Source organism: Netta rufina (assembly GCF_964035555.1).
Source record: "Netta rufina genome assembly, chromosome: 1".
Taxonomy (NCBI): Eukaryota; Metazoa; Chordata; class Aves; order Anseriformes; family Anatidae; genus Netta; species Netta rufina.
The window spans coordinates 205,506,711-205,531,155 of record NC_140123.1 but is presented as its reverse complement, the minus strand read 5'-3'; the positions used below and the strand labels follow the sequence as shown (position 1 = coordinate 205,531,155).

The following is a 24,445-nucleotide window of genomic DNA, read 5'->3' as shown; positions in this document are numbered from 1 at the left end:
AAACTTGGAGAGAAGAGGGATCGGGCCTGGAGATCACCTCCCTGCTATGGGTGCTGGTCCATGGCACCAGAAGGGTTTCTGCACCCATGGGTGCTTCTCCAGGTCAGGCGCTGGGCACCACCCAACGAGAAGCACCTCAAAAAGCACCCACTGCTTCTCCGAGCTCAAAGCACAGCCAGACGAGCTGGGCAGTTGTGTGAGAGATCCCCAAAAGATGCTTTTTGTGCTCTTTCAAGCCGTGCTGAAGCACACCTGGAGGAAAATGAGGGGGAAAAACGAGCAAGGAGTGCATCCCAGCCCCCTTGCTGAGCAGGGGGAGAGCTCCACGGGCGGACCCACGCTGGTGGTAGCTGCAAAAAGGACATCCCACCTGCTCAGAGGGATGTGCCAGAGCACAGCCAGTGATATCAGGGACTTATCTAGCCTGGAAAGGTAAGGAAGAGGTGGGAAGGTGGTTACAGGCTCTCCGAAGCAGGATGGAGGGAGTTTAACCACCACATCACATCCACGTGGCTTGGGTGAGCACCCAAAGCACGGGGCAGAACGATGTGCACAGAGATCAGCACGCCAAAGGGCCTCAGTACAGCACAGCGAGGTCAAGAGCAGCGTTTTTCCTCCCGTTTTTTAACCCCAGGACAACCTCGCTCATGGGAAAAAAACCTTCCCAACGCTCGCGCTTCCAAACACTTGTGCAACGTGGCCAAACAGCCAGATAAGATTAGGCTAAATTTACTGCTCAGTGCTTCCCTGCCCCCAAACGCCAGCAAGAGAACATGCACTTTTTTGAAAAAAACAACAAAAAAAACCCCCACGCTGTGCTCATTTCAGGGCCTGCCTGCTTGTGTAACCGATCACGAGCACGCCACGCGCCGCGGGTTGAGAAACCCTGGTGGGAGAGGGAGGAGAGGGCACGAGAGCAAGGCTGCTGCCCCAGCCCTCCCCGCGTGGGGACACTGGGACAACTGGGACACCTTATCCAGCGCTCTCAGGTCAGAGATCTCGCTGAGAATTACAAGGATTTCATGTTTTTTAATGAAATTCAGGGGCTAGGAGCTCCTTCAGGGTACCGAGGCAAGCGCAAGGCTGCGTGCTGACCGCCGAGGCATCCGTCAGGGTGTGAGGGGCTGCGTAACATCAGCTCGCCAGCAGCAGCAGGACAGTTTATGTTACCACCCCCGGCTTTTCGTGGCTTTTCAAAACAATGCCATAAATAATTGGGCAGCAGCTTCGAGGAGGGGAAGAGCAGGACGGAAAAATTAGAGCAGGACAGAAAAATACGGCTGTCGGGGGCGGGAAATGGTGTCAACTCTGCCCAAAAGGACTGAGCTGCCCCTTCCCGGGAGGGGAGAGGCAGCAACACCAGGTGGGGAGCTCGTGGCTGAGAGCTGCAAGCTCTGGAAAAAAAACAAAGCAATTGCCCAATATCAATTTGTTTCGTTGCTTAGGTGCACCGTCACCTGATGCCCAGAGCCTGGCACAGAAGGTGGTGAATCCGTGCCAAGCCAGGCTCGAAAACTCGAAAACACCTCCCCAATTTTGTCTCTTCCCGAGCTGCAGAGTGTCAGACCGCAGCAGAGCCGGGGATACAGATTACCTTCGGGTGTCTCGTCTTTCCCCACGCACGAAGCTCCGCGTTTGGGGAAGAAAAAGGATTTTCACAGCACTCACGGGTCACGAGGATCAACGCACAGCAGGAAGAGTAAGCTTGGAGTGGTCACCGGTGAAAAGAGAGTCCTGAAACTCTAAGGAGCAAAGCGTAAAGCAATCCGGAGAGGAGCTGGGAGTAAAAATAGCAGCTGTGGTTCAAAGAAATTAAACACGGGCCAGGAGAGATGTGGCAAATCCTGGCTGGAGCTGAGCGGCTTCGTTCCCACCTTGGCTGCCACGATCTCATTGCAGGCACACACGTACATCAGGCCCCTCTGCACGTTCTGTGCACGTGAGATTTTCCCATTTTCTTTGGAAAAACACCTCGAAGAGAGGCAAAATACAAATGTGAGGTATCTGCAGAGAACGAGGACAGAGGCGGGAGGAAAAAAATGAGAGCTGTGCATGAATGCACGCGGGTTGTTGGAGAAATCGAGGCCTCCGCGTGCAAACTTTGCAGCTCTGATGTTTGATCATCAAGGAAAACGGAGACTCGGTGCTGGCCTAACGCTTCTGCAGGTTTTTAGCAATAAAAAAAGTGCCAAAAGGCTTCCAGGTAAGAGCTCAGGCTCCCGTGTTCCTGGGTCTGTTGTCCTGGTCTCAGCCTTTCAGGCAGGACATGGCTGCACTTCCTCCTGGGGCTCCGGTACCGCATTCATCTCCGGCTCTTGGCAGGCGTAGGGGCAGATTAAAAACATGCAGCGTTTACACAAAGTGTTCTCGTGATACGGGAGCTGAAAACAGCACTTCGAGTACTTCCCAGCTCCCCTTTGAAAGAGCAGGAACAGACCGGGCACCGAGTTCCCCTGAAGATACCGAATCCCGAAGGGGACGGCAGCGAGGCAGTGCCAGCAAGGTTCCCGAAATCAGAAGCAGCTCAAAGGGTATTGTCTAGAAGGCAAAAAAAAATAAAAAGGAAGAAAACATCCAGCACAAGAGCACTTCGTGGCCTCGTAAGAGCAGGGAATATTGAGGTGAAGTGACAAAAGCATGAAGAGAAAGAGCACGCGGTTCCAGAAAGCAACAGGGCATCATTCAGGGCTTAGCTTTGGGCATCTTTCAGGGCTTGGTTTTGTTCCAACGAGCTGCTCGAGTCCTTTTTAAATCCCAAAGACTTGGATATTTGGGGATCATGAGCAGGGTTAATCTCAAAAGGAGCACTCGAGCTTCGAGCCAACACGATAGCCCCACACCTCGCTCCATTTCTGTTCTTTTAGTGTGCACATTTCCCTTTTCCTGCCTTTTTTCTGCCTTTTTCCCTTTCCTCTCTTGCTGGAAGCAGCCACCCAGCACCAAGGTCACCAGGAATCCACGCAGCAAAGCCCAGGCGGTGCCAGAAACACCAGAAAGCCACCGCAGGCTGTGATGAAGCCCTGGAAACCCTTGCTGTGACTGCTCTTTTCGCAGATCCCAGGATGGTTTGCGCTGCCAGGAGAGCGCTGTCCCTGGGGTGGCATCGTTTAACAGACCACAGCGATAATTACCAGCCTGAGGAGAAGAGGAAATAAATGCCACGCGTGTTTTAGGAGGTGATCCAAGACAGCCAGCGTGGCTTCACCGAGGGGAAATCGTGCCTGACCAACGTGGTGGCCTCTTGTGGAGTGACTGCATCAGTCAACAAGGGAAAACTGAGTGATATCGTCTACCTGGACCTCTGTAAAGCTTTTGACACGGTCCCACGTGCCATCCTGGTCTCCAAATTGGAGATCTGGCTCAGCGGGTGGGCCAGTCAGTGGGTAAGGAGTTGGTTTGAAGGCTGCCCGCAGAGTGGTGGTCGATGGCTCCGTGTCCAGGTGGAGGCTGGTGACGAGAGGTGTCCCTCAGGGCTCTGTCCTGATCGATGACACAGATGATGGGATCGAGTGAATCCTCAGGAGCTCTTCAGATGACACCAAGCTGAGTGGGGAAGTCGATATCGAAAAGGAAGAGCATCCAGAGGGACCTGGACAGGCTGGAGAAGCAGCCCCACGTGAAACAAATGAGGCTCAACAAGGCCAAGTGCAAGGTGCTGCAGCTGGGCTGGGGAAATCCCAGACTTGAGCACAGACTGGGAGAAGAACTGATGGAGAACAGCCCCGTGGGGAAGGATTTGGGGGTTCTGGGGGGAAGAAAAAGCTCGATATGAGCCAGCAGTGAGTGCCTGCAGCCCAGAAGGGGAACTGTGTCCTGGGCTGTGTCACCAGAGGGGTGGCAGCAGGGCAGGGAGGGGATTGTCCCCCTTTGTGTGGCCCCATTTGGAGTCCTGCGTCCATGTTTTGGAGCCCCCCAGCACCAGAAGGATGTGGGGCTGTTAGAGGGGGTCCAGAGAAAGCCACGAGGATGCTGCAGGGACTGGAGCCCCTCTGCTGAGAGAGTTGGGGGTGCTCAGCCTGGAGAAGAGAAGGCTCTGGGGTGACCTCACTGTGGCCTTTCAATACTTAAAGGGGGCTGATAAAGATGAGGAGCAACTTTTTGCTCGTTCAGATAATGACAGGACAAGGGAGAATGGTTTTAAGGTAAAAAGGGGGAGATTTAGATTAGAGGCTTGGAGAAATTCTGCACTCAGAGGGTGGCGAGGCCCAGGCACAGGTTGCCCAGAGGAGCTGGGGGTGCTCAGGGCCAGGTTGGACGAGGCCCTGAGGAATTTCATCTCGTGGGTGGCATCCCTACCCACAGCAGGGGGGTGAAACTGGCTGGGTTTTAAGGTCCCGTCCGCCCCAAACCATTCTGTGATGGTGATATTCGAGAGGGGAGCTGTGGATGGGACAAAGGGAGCTGAGATTCAGCAGCAGAGCCACCGCACAAAGACTCCTGGAGAAACCAAAGCACCCTCGGAGGCGAGGACGAGCACCACTCCTTGAGGGTTTAAGAACAGCTCTGCACCACCACACGCCCAGAATCCGCTTTTCAACCCTTTTTCTGCTCAGCTTTGCCAGGCACGCTTTGGCAAAGGACACCGAGTTGCGCCGGGCTAAGTTTTCACCTACCTCACTCTCAGAGCCACGCTGGGATAAAAACAACTTGGAGAGGTTAGAAAGCCACTATTAGCACTCATTTTTTTTTTCAGAAGCAGCTCTCTGGAACCCACGGGTACGCTGCCAGCCACCATGTTACTCGCTGTAAAAAAGCCAACGCCGTGTTTAAGGCTGCATGAAGGATTTCCAAGACTGAAAGAAAATTTTTTTAGCCTGCAGACCTGGAGGAAACAAGGAAAGCCGCAAGGACAGCGTTTCTGCTTTAAGCTTCATCATAAAAGCGTTAATTGATTGAAGGAAAAAGTGCTGGATTCTACACTTTATCCATCCCAGGGATGGAGACAGCTGATGTGAACTCCGCACGGCGCCGCAGCAGCGGGATCTGGGTGCTGCTGAGAACAGAAGGGCTGCAAGCAAGCTACACGTGTGCTCTGGGCGACCTTTCAGCCTGTTTCTGGGCTCTTCCACCCCTGAAATCCTTCACTTCCCCCCTTCTTTACAGATCAGGGACTCCCACATCAAATTCCTCCCCGTAACTCCGACCCCAAGCTAAGCAGAGCTGAAGCTGGCCGAGGGTTGGGACGCTCGCGCTCCCCTGGAACGAGTCCCAGCTGACCAGGGAGAGAAAAAGATCTCGTTTCGCTTTTTCTTGTCTCATTTTTGAGCTCGTTTTGCACCCAGCGCTGCTCCCAGGACTCAGCAGGGCTGAGGACCCGTCCTGAAGCTATCAGCACCGCCCAAAAACCAGCAGGGAACACCAAGTGTGCCTGGAGAAACGCGAATCAGAGCGGCTCAGAGGAAGGGGCCGAGACGTCGCTGGGCCCTGGATGTCCCGATAAGCCGGGCTGGGGCAGCCGAAATGGGAACCAGACAAAGAAAAACAAACCTTTTCCTGCAGCTGGCTGGGAGCTTGCCCGGGTCCTAGAGCTCCCCAGCAGCTCTCCACCAGCTCCTGATCCAGCACCGACTGTTTATTCGCCCCGAAACCTAAGCTGCACGAGGTTCTGCCCGAAAGGCAACCCCCTAGAGCAAGAGGCAGCCTCCTGGGGAGCTCAGCACGAGCTTCAGGGGCTTTTAGCTGCACAAACAGGGACTCACAGCACAGCAGGAGCATGCCAGAGGGTCTGACGAGTCTGGAATAAGGCTACTGGGAAGAAAGTTGGCTTTTCTGCATTAAGCCAGCGATCTTCGTTTCAAATTCACGCAGGGAGAACATCAGAAGGAAAAAAAATAATAAAGGAATAACAACAAAAACCTTTTTCCCCTGAGAATTATCCGCAGCCAGCTCACGTTTAAGGCTGCCAATGTGAGAGTGCCCCGATCTGCACCTCTTCATGGCACTCGAGGAGAGGAGAGGGGAAAGTGACCGGCACCAAGTCGCAGATTGTGACTTCAGGCTTCATTTTAGGAGGTTCACAGAGAATTTCAGAGCCGACTCGAGAGGAAGCAGGAACTGGTTAGAGCTGCAGCAACACCGCGTCGCTGCTCCTCTGTGTGCACCCTTCTGTGGTTCAGTTAAGGTTTCACCAGAAAAAGAAAGGTAAAGGATGGTGTGAGAGCAGCCTTGCTTTCCCAGAAGGCAGAGTTTGCTTTCAGAACGAGAGGGTTTACTCCTCCGAGATTTTAAATAGACGGCACCCGTAGCTCAGCAGCCTATTTTAAGCGAGCAGCCAGCACTTATCAGCTCCAAATCAGGATGTTGATATTGGAAGGGACCCATCTCGTCCATCCCGTACAGTCGAGTTCCCACATCTTTCTCCCCAGCTCTGTTTTTTTCCATTCTTCAGGGTCCTCTGGTGGCTGAAGCCACGAGCACACCCTTCTGAGAAACGCCGCGTCACCGAGTCACCAGCTCTTATTTCAGGAGCCACAGTGGAAACGTTGACTCCTCACGTACCTGCTCCAGTTTTTCAAGCAATATCAGCTGTTTTATTCACAGCTCGAGCGACTGGGGAAGGTTGGTCCTAGAAAAGGTTGGTCCTAGAAGATACCTGAGTTAAATCACTGCCACTCGAGGACAAAGGCAGGATGGATGCAGCTTTAAGAACTTTTCTTTATCAAGCTTCCTATTTGCTCTAGAAATAGAAACAAGCCCGACCAGCCAAGCCAGCTACAATTATTCTGGTGATGGCTCCTCACTTTTATGTTCTTCCACACATGCATCACCTACCCCAAGTGAAAAACGGCTTGAGCTCCTGCCTTTATTTCCATCCACTCCTGGACGAGAGGTCCCAGCAGCTAGGTGAACCCCGAGATCATGATCGTGCACTGCAGCCTCTGCTCTCCACACTACACAAATCATTTTACACAAGCAGTCTCCACCATTACATCGTTATCTCAAGGCTGGAAGGGACCTCTGAAGATCTCCAACCCCACTCACACCTTACCCATGAACAGATTTATCCAAAAAAAAGCACGTGGAAAACTTCATCAGTACAAAAACGTGCAACAAAACCAGATTTCCACCCCCTAGCCCTTCAGCCAGGAGCCCAAACTTCTTCTCCACTCAACACTTGAGCGGTTTATTTCGAAGTCTATGGTAAAAAATGTTCTGCAGACTTAAAGAGCAACTTCACCTGCACCAGCGCTGCAAGCAGCGACACCTCCCCCGCACGAGCAACAAGATTTGGAGTGAAAAAGTGCGAATTGGTTACCTATAGACGGGGATTTGAAAGGGTATTTATCAGGAAGGTCGACTCTAACTTTCCATACTCCACCTTCATAGGGTGCTGCAAGGAAAGAAACGCAGGTATTAGACACACTTGGTAGCTCAGGAGAGAATAAATAGCACTACAGCATTAAGCAAAACACATCTCTGGAAGAATACTTAGCCCCAGCAGGGGGTAAGATTTCACATCAAACCTCCTACAGTAAAAGCTTTTTTCCTGTACTGCCTCACAAGAAGTACTTGATTTAACTGATGCTGCAGAAAACCTCTGCACAAAGGCCCCGGAGCCTTATTCAAAGCAGAGCTCAGAATTTTCTACTTACCTTCAGAGATGTCACTAAATGAAGGCGTGCCGGAGACCTGACTCGTGACTTCGTCACCAGAAAAGCCATCTTAATGGCCAAGCCCACAAAAAATTCAGATGGTGAGGACGCAAAGCTCACGAGCCAGGTCTAGAAGAGCTGAGGATCAACCAGAGCAGTGCTTAAGACCCCAGCAGAGGGCTTGGTGGTCAGGAAAGGCAGCAAATATCCAGCTCTGCTCAGCTTCAATCATCGTGGTTGACTCGTGTTAATGCCCACGGTTGGGTTTCCTCTCGCCCTCTTGAGGGCTGACACCTCTTGGACTGCCACCCTTTGAGGTTTTACCCCCACTTGGATGTGCTCATCCCTTCCTTGACTCCAAAAGGTGGTGTCATTACATTATTCCCCCCCAGGAATTATTAGTTTGCCTTTAGGGAGGGCTGGGTTGTGTACTTACTTCCTTGTGGTCCGTAAAACTTCACGACAAATTCGTTGAGTCCTCCTAGGATCGTGACTTCGTGTTTGCTCTCGATACTGAGAAATCAAGTCAAGGAAAACGTTTCATCCGCGAAACAAAGCTCTTACTCAGAGCCAGGTAAGCTGTTAAAAGCCCGTGACGCCACACTGTTTAGAACCAGGTATTCAAAGCACCCTGCACCTTGCAATTTGCACGTCCTGACACATCGAAGCGACATCCGAGCCACCAAACCACCACGATGACGTTACCAAGAGGCAATTCAACGCCCCGAGGATCCCTGCCCCTGCGTTGAGCAACCTCCAGTTAGCACTGCTGCCTCCCTCGGAGCAGAAAGTCGCTCTTTTTACTCACATTTCATGTTTTTTCTCCTGCCCAGATGAGAGGAGCAAACCGCAAGGCACGAGGTTTTCGTTTCAAGCAAGGCGCAGCTGAGACAACGAGCGGCGATGTTTCGGCACCCAAACTTGAAGGGTTCTACTGTGAATCAGGGTTAATGGGTTGGGAATAACATCCTACAGCAATTACCTGTAATCAATAATCGTAAAGTGAACTGCAAGGGAAGCATCAGGAAAACAGAGGAAGAAATCAAAGATTTTCTCCCATCTGAGCTTCGAATTGCTGCAGCTCCGCACCCCTGAGGCCACCCTGCTTTGAGAAGAGGGCGAGAGCACAGGGTTGAACAAAAAAATGCTTAAGTTCTTTGTAGCAAGCTTGGCAGAAACCCCTGGACTAAAAGGAACCGAAGCCAGGTCCCCTTCCACAACCATGATCCTGCCCCCTGATGCAAAGAAGTTTCCTTGCTGCTCAAGGCACAGATTTTGGGCAGAAACTTGGACTTCGCAGCAGTAATTCTGATGCTCCTTCATCTGCGTGGCACCAAGCAACACACTCACACCTCCCTGAGCCACCAGAAGGTAACTGCTTGGGACTTACCCCCAGGAACAAAGCTCTCGGCGCAATTACCATCTCTGGAGCCTGCTTAGGATGCATCACACAACAAGAAGAGAATCCAAATTCAGGAGGAGCAATTCAGCCTGGCAGCCTGTACTTGTGTGCAGGAGATCCACGTCCCAGCCGCAGGGTCCAGCAGGGTTTGTGACAGCTCCTCGAGCACAATGGAGATCGGGGAGGTTTTCCCACAGCGCCAGCTCCAGAAGGGTTTGGATGCAGCAATATTTTTCCCCACTCGTTCTCAATGAGAGGAGGGAGAAGTTTGGAGCAGTTTGGTTTGGCTCAGCAGCTTTCTCCTGCTTCAGCACAAGCTGCTCTGCCCTGGAGTTCAAACAGCAAGGCACCCACTGCTGGCTGTCACCTCCAGTGACAGATTTAGCAAATTTCTCTGCTAAAAACCAGGCTTTGCTTCGTCCCTGAAGCTTTGGGGAGAAGAGCTTAGGAGCTTGCTTCAGACCTGGCGTTAAGGGACACTCACCGCATCTCCTCACATCACCCAGCACCACGGCAGGACGTTTTAAATACAGGCTCGACCGAGTTTGAGCTCCTTTGAAAAGGAAAAACAAGCACTGAAGAACCATTCCCCACTCAGACAGGGGCTCCGACACCAACCCCTTGTGTGTGACGATGCCCCGGAGCGAGACGTTTAACACCAAAGCATGTTAACACTCAGAGCAGCTTTGCAGCTCTGGCTGACACACGAATGGTTTTCCTCAGGACTCAATCAAGAGCCACTTAATAAAAAGCAGCTCTCCGAGCTGCAGGCTGCACGAGTTGAGGCTGGCCATAAATAAAATTGGAGTTTTCTGCACTCAGACTCAAGTCCAAGTGCTCCCAAATTAAAAAAAAAGCAATTAGTAAGCGGTGCGGTGCTGTATTTGATGGTTCTCCCTGTCGTGACAAAGACCTCAGATCCCTATTAAAAGAGAAGAGTGAGTTATATTCATACAAGGAACATGGATTGGGATGCAAATGTGGTTTGGGAGGAACCAAACTATTTATCAACATGCATAGGCAACCTCAGAGCAAGGTGAACTTCACAACAAAGCCCTCCCATCAACACAGAAGCCTAGAAAAACACGAGCAGAAGGGATGAAGGTCTTCAGAACCATTCCTTTGGTGCACACAATCCCCAGAAAACATTTAATGCACGAGCCAGGGCTCCAGGATGACTCGAGGCAGACCTGAAGGCTTCCTCATCTCCCCTGTCGCTGTAAAGCTATAAACTGTACCAAGGAAACGTCTAAAAGCAGAGGGGAAAAGTGCTGGGGAACAGCAGAAAGCTCCTCCATGAGGGCAATGCTTCTTGGGGTCAAGAATCTGCCCCAACTGTTGGCTCAGATCAGATGGATTTATTTTTTTTCTCCGTAGGGTGAAAGCCTTACAAGAAAATCCCAAATGAATCCTGTCATAAACACACCAATAATTGATCCAAGAGAGTTGTCACTGTGGAGACGTGCAGGACGTCAGGAAGCCAAGGGCACAACAAAAAACCCCTCGCCTGCATTTGGAGCATGAGGGGCCAGGAGCCAGATCCCACAGTGAGCCCAGGTAGCTCCCAGGGAGTCAAATACTTTGAAACTTCAAACCAAGTACAGCCTCAGGAAGATCCAATTAAAAAAGATTGATAATTTGGAGCAAAACGTCCACAACCCAGGGCTCTTCAGGTCGGTGAGGAATCCGGGCACGAACACAGAGCTCATCAGAAGTGATGAGAAGTATTTAGTGGCACCCCAAGCCACGTCTCCCAGGATAGCTGTGCCTGCCTCCAGGATTTTCCCCTACCTCTTCCAACAGGTCCTGATGCAATTCTGTGCAGAAAACGCTCCCGTGCCCGTGGTGTTTAAGGGGAAGCCCACAAACCCCTCACCTTTTTTTTGGCACAGTCAGAGCACGAACCAGGAGAAAGCAGCAAAATCTGGAGGCAAATCGGGTGCTGTTTCCGACGGGTAAGGAGTTCAAAAGCAGTCCCACATCACGACCACAGGAACCAGGAGGGAGTCCTGAGGACCCGGAGATAAATTATTGCAGTCCCAAGGCTATTGGGAGAATTTTCATGGCATCAAGCATCAAAACTGTCTGGATGATGATGCGGAAAGCAGAAATTTTGAATGATCAGTTCAGAAGGGGTTGCTAGGAGAGAGACAGGAGGGAATTTTCGCTGCAGCTGATTGCAGGCACCCTATATAGGGCTTGAAACGTGCTCCCTATTAGCATGACAGCAACATCTAGAGGCCCCGATCAAGATCAAGGCCCTATTGTTCCGATTTGAGCTCGTAGGAAATCGTTTCTTCAGCCAGAAGAAAAAGTGATCCGCAGCGTTTTGCCCATTCTGCTTTGGGACAAAAAAAGAAAAAACCCACACCAAAACACACAAAACCTTTCAATTCTGCCCAAGCAAGACAAAAATAAAGCGGCCGCTGTGGATTCGCCTCTTGTAGGGTCAAGTTCCCATTCCCTCATCCTCCCACGTGGCCCCACAGAGGGCCACCCACTGCTGCAGGCTTGAAGGAACAAAAAAAAACTGTTAGGGTACGACAGCACGCCCAGATCTCCCAAAATCCCAGGTGAACATCATGGCCAACAGATGGCCAGTTTGTTTGTAGGGCTGTTTTTTTTTTTTTTCCTGGCAAACATTTAGCCTTAAAACAGATCTCCTCCATTAGTTTTCTTTGAAATTAATATAAATTATGAGCTTGGGCAAGTCGGTTTTCCAGCTAAAAATATTTCGCTGAAGATATTTTTGCAAGCCTGGTGACACGAGTGGCCGCGAGCACCCAGCCACAAAGAAGGAGACAGGGGAAAAAGCTGAAAAGCCTCAGGGAAAAATAAAATTGTGCGTTTATCTACGTGCATCTCGGTTCGAGTCTCACCAGAAAGCAAGTTCCTGCCTTCTAAGGATCCCTGCCACGTGTTGTATTACTCACAGAAACTCCTCTACAGCTCCTCTTCCAGATGAAGAACCTGAGCAGAGAAACTTCTTGAGAATTCAGGGCAAACCACGCTCGCCTTATTAAAATCCACCGGTTTTCCCCCAAGCTCGTTATTCCCATTGCCACGGGGCTCAGCTCTGCTCCCAGCTCTCCCTGAAGCGCCAGGAACACGGATGCTGTTTGCTGAGTACACCACCTCGTGCAGGTTCTGGCAGGACCAAACTCCTTGCGATCTGACAGCAGGAACCTGTGCTGGGTTTTACTGGGTTTTATTTTGGACACGGCACACAAGCCCGTTTTCTTGTTAGAAATACATTTTTTCTTTAAAAAAAACCCTCGCTTGCTGCTCCTCTACCAGATTTTAAGCCAGCTGAGATGAGAAATCAGACAAGAAAGAATATTTTTAAGTCCTTCTGCACACGCCCTCCACGGTTTCATGTCAAGGATGGCAAATTTCCCCGAGACAAACACCCTGGTAACCAGAAACCCTGTCAAAAAGCCCTTCCCTAGCACAGCCACGTGTACCGAGAGCCACACTGGGGGTACCATCGGGGGCTCGGGGAGAAGGAGGCTGTAATCCAGCGAGCCCTCCGGTCTGGCTTTGCTTTCTTTGGAGCTCTTGATGATTTCTGTCTGGCTGCTGTGCACCGAGCCTCGTGCCAAGAAGCTGGAGCACCGAGGATGAGGTAGAAGGCGAAGAAAAGGCAGCTTTCTTCCCCCAGCAGACAGAAAAGTCTCTGCTATCGACTGATTTAGAAGCTAAGCAACATTTTTCCTGTAAAGAGGACGCTCCAGGCTTCAAAACTGGTCTTCTCCCACCAGCAAGGTGCACCTCCTACCTTGTTGGGAGGAGTGACGCCGTTCTCTTCCTCCAGGAGACCCAGCAGCTCGTTGTCCCCTCGATGCTGTTCCCTCGAAAAGCTCCGGCTCGTTTAGGAACAGAGAGCAGACAGATGGGTATTTTTGCCTCCCGATGTGCATCGAGCAGAGCTCTGCCTGAGAAATAATTCAGTTTTGGTGCTCCACGTGCTGCTGCTCAGTCCCAGGAGCAGTGCGTCGGAAGGAAAAGGCTTGAAATCACTCAAAACTGACCTGAGAAAGGTCGTTGAGGTGCTCCAAGAGAAAGGTGGGGATTCGTCAAGGTGAGAAGCTGATACACAGGATTTTTAAATACGAAGGGAAATGACCAGACTTGGAAGGACCAGATTTCTCTGGAGATATTCAAGGCCTGTTTGGACGCCTACCTGGGCAGCCTGATCTAAGGAACCTGCTTTGGCAGAGGGTTTGGACCCGATGATCTCTCGAGGTCCCTTCCAATCCCTTCAATTCTGTGATTCTGTAATGAAAGGCGGTCAGAATGAAGTTGTGATCAAGACAATTTGATGCTACTGCACACGGCCGTAACACAACAGCGACGTCCCCTCCACCCAAAAAAAGAGAATTTAAGGGCAATTAGTCCAGAACTGCTGCTTGGAGAGGCAAAAAGCCCATGAAATGCACTCGTGTCCCTCTGCACCCTCTGGCCAAACGCTCAAACCTCCCAGAAGAGTGAGGACAAGGCAGGAACAGGGTGGAAATCATCGGGTACCGAGCACGCTGACATTTCCAGCTGGCCACAGGGGAAACCTGTGGCTGGAAGCCCCGAAGACGCCGGCAGCGTTAGCTTGCAGGGCCACGCATCTGCCTCTGAGCTGAGCCATCAGATCTGTTTGCACTGCTCCGGCTCCCATCAGGAGAAGTTTGTTACCATGGCGATTGCGCTTACTGGTGGGAACCAAGTATTTAATGCAGGAATAATCAAACTTCTCAAACGAGCGAGAAATTTCAAGTGCATTTCAAGTGAAAGAGCAGGAAAAAAAACACCACCACCACCAGCAGCTTTTCTTTTTTCCAGTTGGGTTCGGTACAGCCGATTTCCTCTCTCTGCGAGAATTCAAGAAGCAAAAAAAGAAGCTTCTGAAAGTGAAACCAGGGCTGTAAAACCACAGAATTGAGAGCTTGGCTCCAAACTGTGCTACACCTGACGCCGAGCGTGAGATTTAACCGCGCTGCGAAGGGGCTGTGCCCCACAGAGCGTTTCTCAATTTCTCAGCAACGTGCTGGGTCCAGAACACTTCATGGTGCTCCCGCAGGTGGATGCTTCACTTGGAGTAAAAGATGTCCTCAGGAAGCCTAAGACTTTTCCCTCAAATGAATTTTGGGATTCCTGCAGACTTCACTGAGTCGCTTCTTTGCTCCAATAAAGCTCCACAGTTATTTAGGAAGTGTGAGGACATCCAGACACCTCTGTGGCAGCAACAGGGAACTCAAAACCCTCGGGGCACGGCGTCTTTGTGGGCACAGGCACAGAGGAGGTGAGCAGCTGGGCTCCTGCACGGGCTTTCGGTTATGAGAAGGCCAGAAATCTCGAGTTCTTCATTTTGAACACGAAGAACTGCTTCACGAGGGGAAGGAGAAAGAGTCAACGTGGGTATTTTCATTCTGGTACATCCAGAGTTAGGTTGTGTTGAACAGAAGATGCTTTGGCACCGAGCAGTTGCTAGTCCTGGGAACGGAGTCCCCATCCTTTGCTCCCCTTCCTTGCCTTCAAGGGATGCTCCTTCAGGCCAGAGAGACTCCCCGAGGGCACGCAGAGAGCTGCAGCAGCTCGAGCTACATCCTAACGCCGAATTTAAAGGGTGTTAAAGGAGTCCTGCAAGTTGTTTCAGTACACACTGCACACCGGGATGCCTCTTCTTCAAAAATCCTGAAGCCCTCGCTAACAGAGGCGCCGCACGAACACGCTCGAGCTTGAACTGTTCAAACACCGGGGCTGGGTGGAGGAACAACGACCCCAGAAGTCCTGTCCAGGACTTTGCGTACAACACAGAGCTCCCTGCAGCCCTCCAGGAGCACAGCTCGGTGCTATTTTGTTCTACAGCCCCAGAAGAGGTGAGACTGAGACCGGGAAAGGCTGGTTTAGGGCGAAAAGCCTGGCAGCACACCAAGAACCGCGGCGGGTGATAAGCAGATGTGAGGGGAGCGAGATGGGCAGCTGCTCGGGCTGCCTTTGTGACAGGTACAAAGGGGTTGGTTGGGAAATGGGACTGGGAAAAGATGCTGTGGGGCACCTACTGGGATGTGCTGCTGGATCTTACGAGCTGGATCTGTGGGAGAGCCTCGTGGAAGAGCCTGCGTTGCTGATCCTTTGTCAGAAACCCAAGAGCTGGGGCAGAGACCTGAAACACCAGAGCAGGAACACGAGAATGAGCGGCTCCGCAGGCACCTCTCGCACCAGGGACACTGAGGCACCTACAGCAGGGCGCTGTTTTGGGGTTCCTAATAACCCTAAAACAACCCTAAGACATCGTGGAAATACCCCATGATGCAGCACTAGCTCACATCCACGTGTTTTTTTTTTTTAATTTGTAAATATTCAAATATTTTAGTATTTGAAATATTGAAATATTTGAAATATTGAATATTTGTCATATTGAAATTTGTAAATATTCACTATTCTTCAGAATCAAGACTGCAACAACCACACGAAAAGCCAGCTAGAGCAAGCTGTGCTTCAACTCTAAATAAACTCAGAGCCCAGATCAAGCATCGAAGTGGGCAATGCCAGGGAAAATTGAGCAGTGCCAGTCCCCGTGAAGCTTCATCTTTAAGCATTCAGCAACATTTAGTGTGCTGAGCTCACACGCTTAACGTCCAACATCCTGGGGCTGAGCTGTCACCCATTTCCTGACCTACCACGAAGGCAGAAAGGTCTCTCAAAGATATTTTGGGAATTATTTCTCCCTCTGAAGAACAGGACACGAGTTACATTCGTTTCTTACGGAATACTTTGCCATTAGAGCAAAAAGCTCCTGCAGTTCTGAGTGCCTCAAAAAGGGTTTTAAGCTGCCAGGCCTCAAAAAAAAGAAAAAAAATCCAAAAAAACTCACAACAAGCCTCAGAAACAACCAGCGTTTCTACAGCGTGGGTGCAGGAAGCAAGAGCAAACAAACCGGGGATCGGAACAGTTCCCTTGACCTCGGGTGACACGGGGTAAAGCTGCTGGGTGGCTTCAAGCCAGACCTGCAGAAACGCGCGATGCCCTTCCCCACGCAGGTGGTTTCAGGGCAGGTCGCACCCCGAGGCACCTGGGGATTTCTGAGCCTTGCAAACCACTAGAAATGTGTTTTTTTTCCTTTTTTTCCCCCAAGAAGGAGGCGCATTCTGCTCTTCCTCAGCCGCTGGGGCTCAGCAGACGACGCAGGCTGCTCGCTAGCAGGAGGAAATCCTCAGGACGAACAGCACCACGCAGCAATTACCTACACAGAGGGGCTTACACCGGCAGGTTCGTTAACACAACGCTCATTAACAAGCCTGTTGATACCACGTCCACACCAGGCAGGCACAGATCTGAAGTCAGAGACCAGGGCAGAACGCCTGCTGGAAGTCAGGTGCAAAAATAAGGATTTCGAAATCAGGTGCAAAAATAAGGAGCAGATTTGTTCCTCGCCTGTGCCCCAGCAAGGAGCCCCCCACGACTCCTGGAGGGATCACGTTCACTTCTCCCTACCCCGGTTTTGTTAGGAAAGACGTCCTTTGTCTTAGAGGAACAGCTCGGGTGGGATTTTCCACACCGAGCTTTGTTTTGTTGTTTTAAGCCCCGAAGGACGGAGGGAGAGCTGCCTTACAGCAGGCCTGGCCCCGTTATGACAACCACAGCCACGGTTTCCAACACAGACCGAACCCTGTTTGCCCTCAAAGCAACGCAGGAAGAAGTCATTTAGGGATGAGCACCTTTCAAACCTCCCTTGCACGCAGCAGTCGGAGCCTACAGACGCTGTTCTCTTTCTTTCTGGGTCATCTGCAGTCTGAAAGGTGAAAAAAAACAAACAAAATGCACCAAAGCAGGAAGCCAGCTCAGCTGGGCTGAAAGAAAAGCTGTAAAAGAAAAGGTGTAGGGCTTGAAAAAAAGGTGTAGGGCTTGAAAAAAAAAGGTGTAGGGCTTCCCGTGGACGACAGCTTGGTACACAGATCCTACAACCACCCCACGTGCCACTGTCACCCCTGCTAAATGACTTATCCCTCATATCCTTACTGTGTGGGGTATCCAGCGCTTCCTCTGGAGATCCCCAACCTGGATCCCACGTCCCAGAAACACAAAGTGTGCAGGGCAAGCAGTTTGGCCTCTGCTTTATTCCCTTCAGCCCTTTTGGCCACCTGTACGTGCTGGGTTCCTTTATAAGACGGGTTCAGCTTCCTGCGCCTGGCCTGGGAGCTGGAGCCGAGCTCAGGTCCCCAAAAATCCCAGCAGACGCGCTCCCAAGGCTGAGCTCGGGGTCTGTGCACACCATTTCCCACCCCCCCTCGAGCCACTAACGGCCACCACGGCGTGGCCTTGCTGCTTAATGAGCAAACCACCTGCAAAAAGTTCATTTATCACCCCTGGAAATTTAAAGAATCAAAAATCGCCAGCCAGGCTCGGCGATTCTGCTTGCATCCAGCCCCGAGTTTGGGAGCCAGAAGCGAAATCGAAACGCTCGCCTTAAAAAAAAAAAAAGGTTTTTAAAATCCTGGAGCTCTTCTGAGGAAGAATTTAATCCTTTGGCCTTTCCCAAAGGATTAACCGTGCAGGATTTTCCTGGAGTTTTAAGGTAGAAAGCGACATTGTGTTCGAGAGGAAGACATGAAAAGAGCCGGACCCGGAGACGAACAATGATCCCCCCACGAGCTTCCTCGTGCAACGGAAAGGCGAGCGTCAGGGCTGGGGCAGAAAGGTTGCCAAGGAAGAAGCTTGAACAAAGCCTTCGGGGCTTTGTTCGGGGCTGGGAATGCAGCAGCAGGCCCCAGCTCGCCAGCCACGGACAAAAATTCACCGAGGCAGAGCCGGAGAGAGCCCTCGCCCTAGGCCGGTGGCCACGCGGCGTTGAATCCTCCAAAATACCTGCTGGATTTTGCAGGCCAGGCTTTTGTGCAAGAAGAAAGAGACAACGAGGTCGTCCAGGCTGTGTCCCGAGTGCTGTGGCTGCCTCTGTCCCGGTGGTGAAGGCTCCACGAAGAAAACTCGACCTCGCAGGGGGCATCCGAGCTGCTCTGGCGCACGCGGCGCCGCCACAATGGGAGGAAGGGGAAAAAAAAATCTTTAAAAATAAGAAATGCAACAACGTGAAGACTAAAAAAACAGGGAACACGCAGTCCTCGGTGCCCCGACCCGGTGGTTTCCTCCGAAACAACCTCGCCGAGCCCCAGGGGCAGACCAGGAACGTTCCCTGGAAGGGTTTGGAAGGAGCTCTCAGGGCTGATAACCTCGAAGCCCTTGGAAAAGGTTCCTGGGGCTTCTCCCCCTGCCAAAGTCCGAAGTCCTTCCCCAGAGGGGGAGCAGAACAGGGCGAGTTTGTGTTTGCTCAGGTCAGGAGCAGCTCCATCTCCCGGCCCCTCTTGCTTCCGAGCCAAGAGCTTGCTCTAGTCCATCAGAAGGGGCTTAATTAGCCCCTTCTCGCTCGGTCCCCTAACGAGAGGCCCACCGGCAGAGCCCAGGGGACCCTCCGACAAATTAAGCAGCCCAATTAACGCCCGCGTGTTTCTGCTAGCCGGGGGGGACACGAACTGGCCTCCAGCTACTCCTGCGGGGACAGCGATACCTCAGATTTATGATGTGGCTCAGGAAAAAAAAAAAAGCAGCAGGCAACTTGAAACTGAATTTTGCGACCGAGTTTCGCATCCAGAGCCACGATTCGAGCCAGGCCACCGGTGGGCCACTGCTGGTCCGGAGAGAGAAGGCAGAAACTGTGTGTAATTAGTTAAATCTGGCCAAAAAAGAAGATTCCTTGACATCGTCTGGTCGGGTCACCCTCAGAGCAGGGAGAGTTAATTAACGCAGCTCGGTCGTTAGCGGCGCAGCTGCCTGGGGAGGGGGATTTTGTCCCCGAGTTCGTAGCGCCTCCTCTTTCAGAAATGAGCTGAAACAACAAAAAAAAAAAAGCACCCAAAGCTCACAGGAGGCAGCACAAAAAGCCGAGCAGCGACCTCTGCCAGATGCTCCCAATTCCAGGTGACCCCCGGCAGAGCCTTCCAAAGCCAAACACGCCTCCAATAAATCAGAATTAAGGCGACTCGACGCACTCTAAACCACTTTTTATAACACACTTAATCCCCAGAAACCCCCCAATTAAGCAGCAAACAAACAGGATCCCGAAACAACCAAGGGAAAAAAAAAATAAATCAAGACCAGCTCGGAGGTGCAGAAGCACTGCTCGGCTCCCAGCAGGCTTCAAATTTTCCACTGTACCTTCAGCAGAACTGTTTTTTCCCCCTTTTTTGACTCATCTCTGCGATTTTAGCAGGGATGTGAGGCTCCAGAGCAAGGAGGGAGGGGATGCTGTCTGCTCGAGGGGTGTTTTAATGCTAATAGGAGGAGAATCCTTAATGAGAGGAGCATCCTTAATGAGAGGAGAATCCTTAATGAGAGGAGAATCCCCGGACCTCGTGCACACCTCCAGCAGCGGGCGGTCGATGCAGGATCTATCAGACACGGGACAGGCTTCTCCTCCTGGAGGTGCCATCAATCCAGATGGGGTTTGAGCTCATAATTTGTGAGATGAAGAGCTCCCCCTCCGCCTCGCAGGGTGTTATTTAGCAGCTCTGGTGCTTTACCTGCTCCAGGAGCAGCAGCAGCAGGCAGGGAATCGCCTCCAGCAGACATAGGGGCGCAGCCCGAGCCAACAGCCCAGGAGCCAAGCAAGGAGGCTGGATGCGAAGCCTCACGCTTCTGCCTCATCTCCTAAATTTAGCCCGGGTTGGTAATGACCTAAAAACGGCTGCTGGGGCTTTCTGTGACTCACGGGGCAGCCTGGGCAGCTCCATCCAGCTCCCACAAGGAGGATGCGCTCACCCGCGGAGTCCTCACGCGCCTCCTGGGAGGTTTTGGAAGGGAAGAACCCGACGGGGAGTCAAACCGAAATCCTCTGGCTTTGGTGGTGGCGGCTTCTGATCCATCCTACGTCCTGCTGAGGAACGAGGGGGGCATTTCCTGAGGTCTGAAACCCCCCTGTGAAGGGGAGGAAGAGCCCTCGCCACTGCAGCGCCGCGTACCTGAGGGTGTTTTCTCCTCCCGGGTGCTCAGCAGCAGGTCCCCGGTTATTTGAAGTGAAACCTTCAGGGGATTTCGGGCTTCACGTGCCTCAGGACTTGCTCCTCGCGCTGTCTGAGTCCGCAGAAAGCCCTGAAGCGTCCTAATTACAACGAACTTCAGGCAGCAGGAGAGAAATCCGACTTTGGGAGCCACCAAGAGGCACGGAGGACAACTTAAGGACTCACCTGGCTGTACGCTGAGGCTCTTAAAAAAAGCAGCAAAACCCCAAAGCCCCAGCGCAGCTCCTGACCCCGACGACTCCGGCTACACCCCAGCCTCGCCGCGCAGGAAGCTCTTGCAAAGAAAGTGCCAGCGAAAAAAGGAAACTACACCAAGTGCAATATTTGTGAGTGCGGGACAAGGTTTTGGCTCTAACGAGACAGAAACGGGAGCAGACTCCAGCCAGCTTCTTAAAATATAAGCTGTTCTCAGCCACCATCCCCCCCTTGAGGAAAAAAAATCCAAATAAAAGCCAAAAGGAGGAAAAAAGCCTGGAAGGCACCGAAAAAACACGTGCTAAGCAGAGGCACAAGGAGGGTTCGGATCTCCTGAAGCACCCTTTGCTCAAAGCTCCTTTGCTAGAACCTGTGCAGATCAAATAAAACAACAAAACGTGCTCCTGGGTACGAGGAAGCAGGCACAAATCTTTGCTCGACTCGAGATCTTTTTCCGACGCATCACGCCGAAGCGATGAAAGATCTCTCCTTTCACAAAAGATGACATTTAAAAAACAAAACAACAAAAAAAACTGAAGCAGGGCAGTCTGAAAGGCCAAGTTCTTCGGCAAATCCCTGCAGAGGTGAGGCAGGAGGGCGCAGCTGAGGACCTGCACGAAGCCACGGCAAGCAGCTCAGGGCGAGGAGCTCCCACATTCGGATCTGATGGCCCCAAATCCCACCACGAGAACCCAATCCCTCGGCTTCACCGCGTGCCGAGGACCAAAAGCTCCTCTCCCAGCCAATCTAGGCACTAAATCCGTAAAATTGAGCTGAAGACCAGAGGTGGGCAGGTGGTTTAAGCAGTCAATAAGCCTCGCAGGACTCGATACGGAGTTCGACGCAGCGGGTCAGCAAATTCTCTCACCTCTTTTAGAGCAGACAGGTTTGTGGGGTGCCTTTACGAGCAAAGGAACGCCTCCTCCTCGAGCTTTCTCCTCGATGCAGGGGCTTAACATCACGAGGACGCTCCTGCTCATCGTTTCAGGTTCACCATTTTCTCTTTTTCCCCATTTGGCAAGACGCAAATCCCGGAATCATCCCGAGGAAATTCAAGTGGAAGTCTGATAATTTAGAAGGGGACTCGCAGTTCCAGCACCTCGCTGAGGCCACGGGGATTTATTTATTTCTTCTGGTTCGCACTTCTCACAGCCAGGGCTCGGAGATTCCCCTGGGCACAGGTAGCAGAGCACGGCCGTTTACTGGTGGACTCTCCTCCTTCGTGGCCCAAATGAGGAAAAGTCTTTAAATCTACCTTTATTTATTTTTATTTTTTTTATGGCAAGCTTCTGGTCACGTTGCCAACAGCAAACAGAAGGAAACGGGGCAGAAACCGGGAAGTTAAAAATAACAGAAAAGGTTACCATTAAGTTTCTCAGCAGCTGCAAGCAAGCCAGACTCTGTTTTAATCCGAGACCTCCGCACAAATCTTTGCGCAAAGTGTTCAAATTCAGTAAGGTCTTAAAATTTTAAGATTTTTAAAAGGGTGAAGCAGTGCTAGCAGGGAGCTCCCTTCACGGGGCAGCTACTGCCATCGGGCAGGGCGAGGGGGAGCTCACACCTCCCCGCATACCTTCCCTTTCAAGGCACACAGGCTCCGGGACGAGGTTACCAGGATCTGATTTCTGACAACTCCACTTGGGAGCTGTCACCGTCTCCCCCTCTGTCCCTCCGAGCCACGTTCTCCTTTTGGGATCTCCGCTCACCCCGATTCCTCTGTCAGGCCGCAGGTATTGAGTTACCTGCGACGGGAGGCCCCAAAAACAAAGCAACAATGATTTAGCTTCCTTCTTTTTGATTTAGCTTCCTTCTTTTCGCCGCTTCCCTCATTTCGCAACCGGCAGGGTGGCAGGTCGAAAGCCTTAAGAGGAAAAAAAAAAAAAAAAAGAAAAGAAAATAAAGTGGGAGGTTCCTCTGGTAGCACCGAGGGGCAAGCTGAAGGGTGCTGAGTCACGCCGGGGTTGGATTTGACATTTCCACAAGTGCCTGGCTCCTGGAAGGGCTGGTGGAGCCTTGTTTGCCTTACAGGGGATCACAAAGCAAGGCCGGCCCCAAAACTTTCAGGGAAATCAGTTCCACCACGAGTTCTTCCCCACGTGCTGCTGGCCACGAAGCTGACACCTTCGAGAAGCATCACGAAAAGCAGCCCACTTCTCGTGAGGTTCAGGGTTTGCACGGCTGCTACATGAAACCAGCGCCCTGCACGAGTTCCCATTTATCCGTGGGGGCTTTAAAGATTTGAGGGGCAGGTCGGCGAGGATTAATTAATGATATTAGGCAGGAGAAAGATGTAACCGGTTCCATTTGGCTTCAGCAGAAAGGAGATGGTAAAAGGGAATCGGCTTCCAGCAGCTTTAAGTCTTCCTCCGATGAAGAAGCTCTCACTGCAAGGAGATAACTTCTCTCTGCTCCTAAAAATGAAGTTTGGGCACCACCAGGACACGATGAGCAGTTCTGCTCTGCATCCATCACCAGTTCCATCCCACCGTCCGCTCCTCCACGTCTCCAAAGCATCAGCTTCCTCCTGGCGCAGCAATCCCAAGGGTGAAACTGGGTTTAAAAGAAAAAGCCAACAAACTCTCTCCATAAACGCATCCGAAAGCCAAACTGGGTTCTTTTTGGAATAAAAAAGGCCTTCAAGCCATTCACAGCTCACTAAGCAAGACTCAAAGCAGCTTCACCTGCCCCTAAAACCAAGATGAATCTCAAATCTTCAAAGTGGTGATTAAAACCGATGTTAAACTGTAGTTTTTAAGTACCATTTAGATCCAGAAACACCTGGAAGAGCAAAGTTTTATTCCAGCCCCAGCCAGCCCTGAGCAGACAACCTGCTTTAGGTTCTTATTTGTTGTTTTTTTTTTTGTTTGTTTGTTTGTTTTTTTATTTTTCTGCCCCAAAAAGCGGGTGTCCTAGCGGACATTCTCCCCGCCCCAACTCCTCGCTTCACGGCTCCAGCACGTGGCCGATCCGGCCGCCGTCGAGACAAAACAAAGCAAAGCAAAGGGCCAAAAAAAAAAAAAAACCCACGAAGCAGTGCAGTTAATAATTTATCCATCCTTGCAACATCGCAGCTGTTAATCTACCACGCGGGAGGTGAAGCGGGGACACGGCAGCCCGCTTCGGTACCGCGTGTTTTGGGTTGTTTCTTTGTTTTTAGTATTTAAAAAACATCAAATGTTTTCTTCGAGGCACCTCGTTGAAGGCCACACCAGCCCCGAGCACCGTCCCACACCTCCCCCAGCTCTTTCGGATTTGGGGTGAGCAGCACAGGAGCAGGTGAGAAACCCCTGCGCCTCCGAAGGGATTGGATAAGAAATATTATCCAATATTAAAATATTAGTTAAATATTATCCAATATCAAATTATTAAATATTAGTATTGGATAATAAGAAATATTATCCAATCAAATATCAAACACTCCCTTAAAACGCTCATATTTAAGGGAGTATCACAGAAAAATGAAGCTGGCTACACCCAAATAGCACAAAATATTTTAGATTAACCCACCCCGACGTGCTATTTGTACAATCTCAGAGAAAATATTTTACGTTTCTATCAGCATTTGCTCCCAGGAAGGCAGGCACCAAGGCAATGTAATAATTTCTGAAGGAAAAGAAATTATTTTCCTTCAGGACAGAAGAGAAATTATTCGACCCTCTGAGAATAACCGAGTGGCTGGACTGAAAACCCCTTCCCCACGCTGCCTCACCAATATCTGGAAGCCTCTGCACATCATTCCTGCGTGACCTGCAGGCAGGCTGTGCAGGTAGGCTCTGAAACTTGCAGGTTAAAAGGAATTAAAGTCAAGAAAATAACAACAATGCTTTAAAAACCGTCCGTGCAGATACGCCCTCTACCTGCCCCGGAACACGGGACGCCAAAAAAAAATGAACTCTGAGTGGTTTGGCTGCTTTGAAGGCAGAAAGAATTTGCTCTAGAGAAGAAATCGAATGATTTAAGGGCAAAGGATGGCTCCTGGAAGCTGCAGTGGTGATGACAACAAAACCAACCTCAGTCCTGGTCCAGGATCAGCCCCGTTTGCAGGGAAATGGTAACGGCTACACGAGGGAGTGAAGTCACCTTTCTCCGAGAGGCTGTAAATCCACAGGCAGATCGTTATCAGGAAGTCTGAGGAACTGGAAGATGACGGGGAACGAAGATGAGGATGGAGCGATTAGATCGGAGCGGCC

General features: G+C 51.2%; 1 protein-coding gene across 1 annotated transcript in view; it reads right to left on the bottom strand.

Annotated features, from left to right (window-relative positions):
• Positions 1 to 24,445, bottom strand: part of UBE2H (ubiquitin conjugating enzyme E2 H) — a 43,529-nt gene that overhangs the window by 13,797 nt on the left and 5,287 nt on the right. Inside the window, exons 2-3 of the mRNA XM_084294064.1 lie at positions 8,029 to 8,105; positions 7,256 to 7,330 (exon numbers count right to left, since the gene is read on the bottom strand). Of these exons, the coding sequence (XP_084150190.1) occupies positions 7,256 to 7,330; positions 8,029 to 8,105 (152 nt within the window). The remainder of the gene's footprint in view (positions 1 to 7,255; positions 7,331 to 8,028; positions 8,106 to 24,445) is intronic.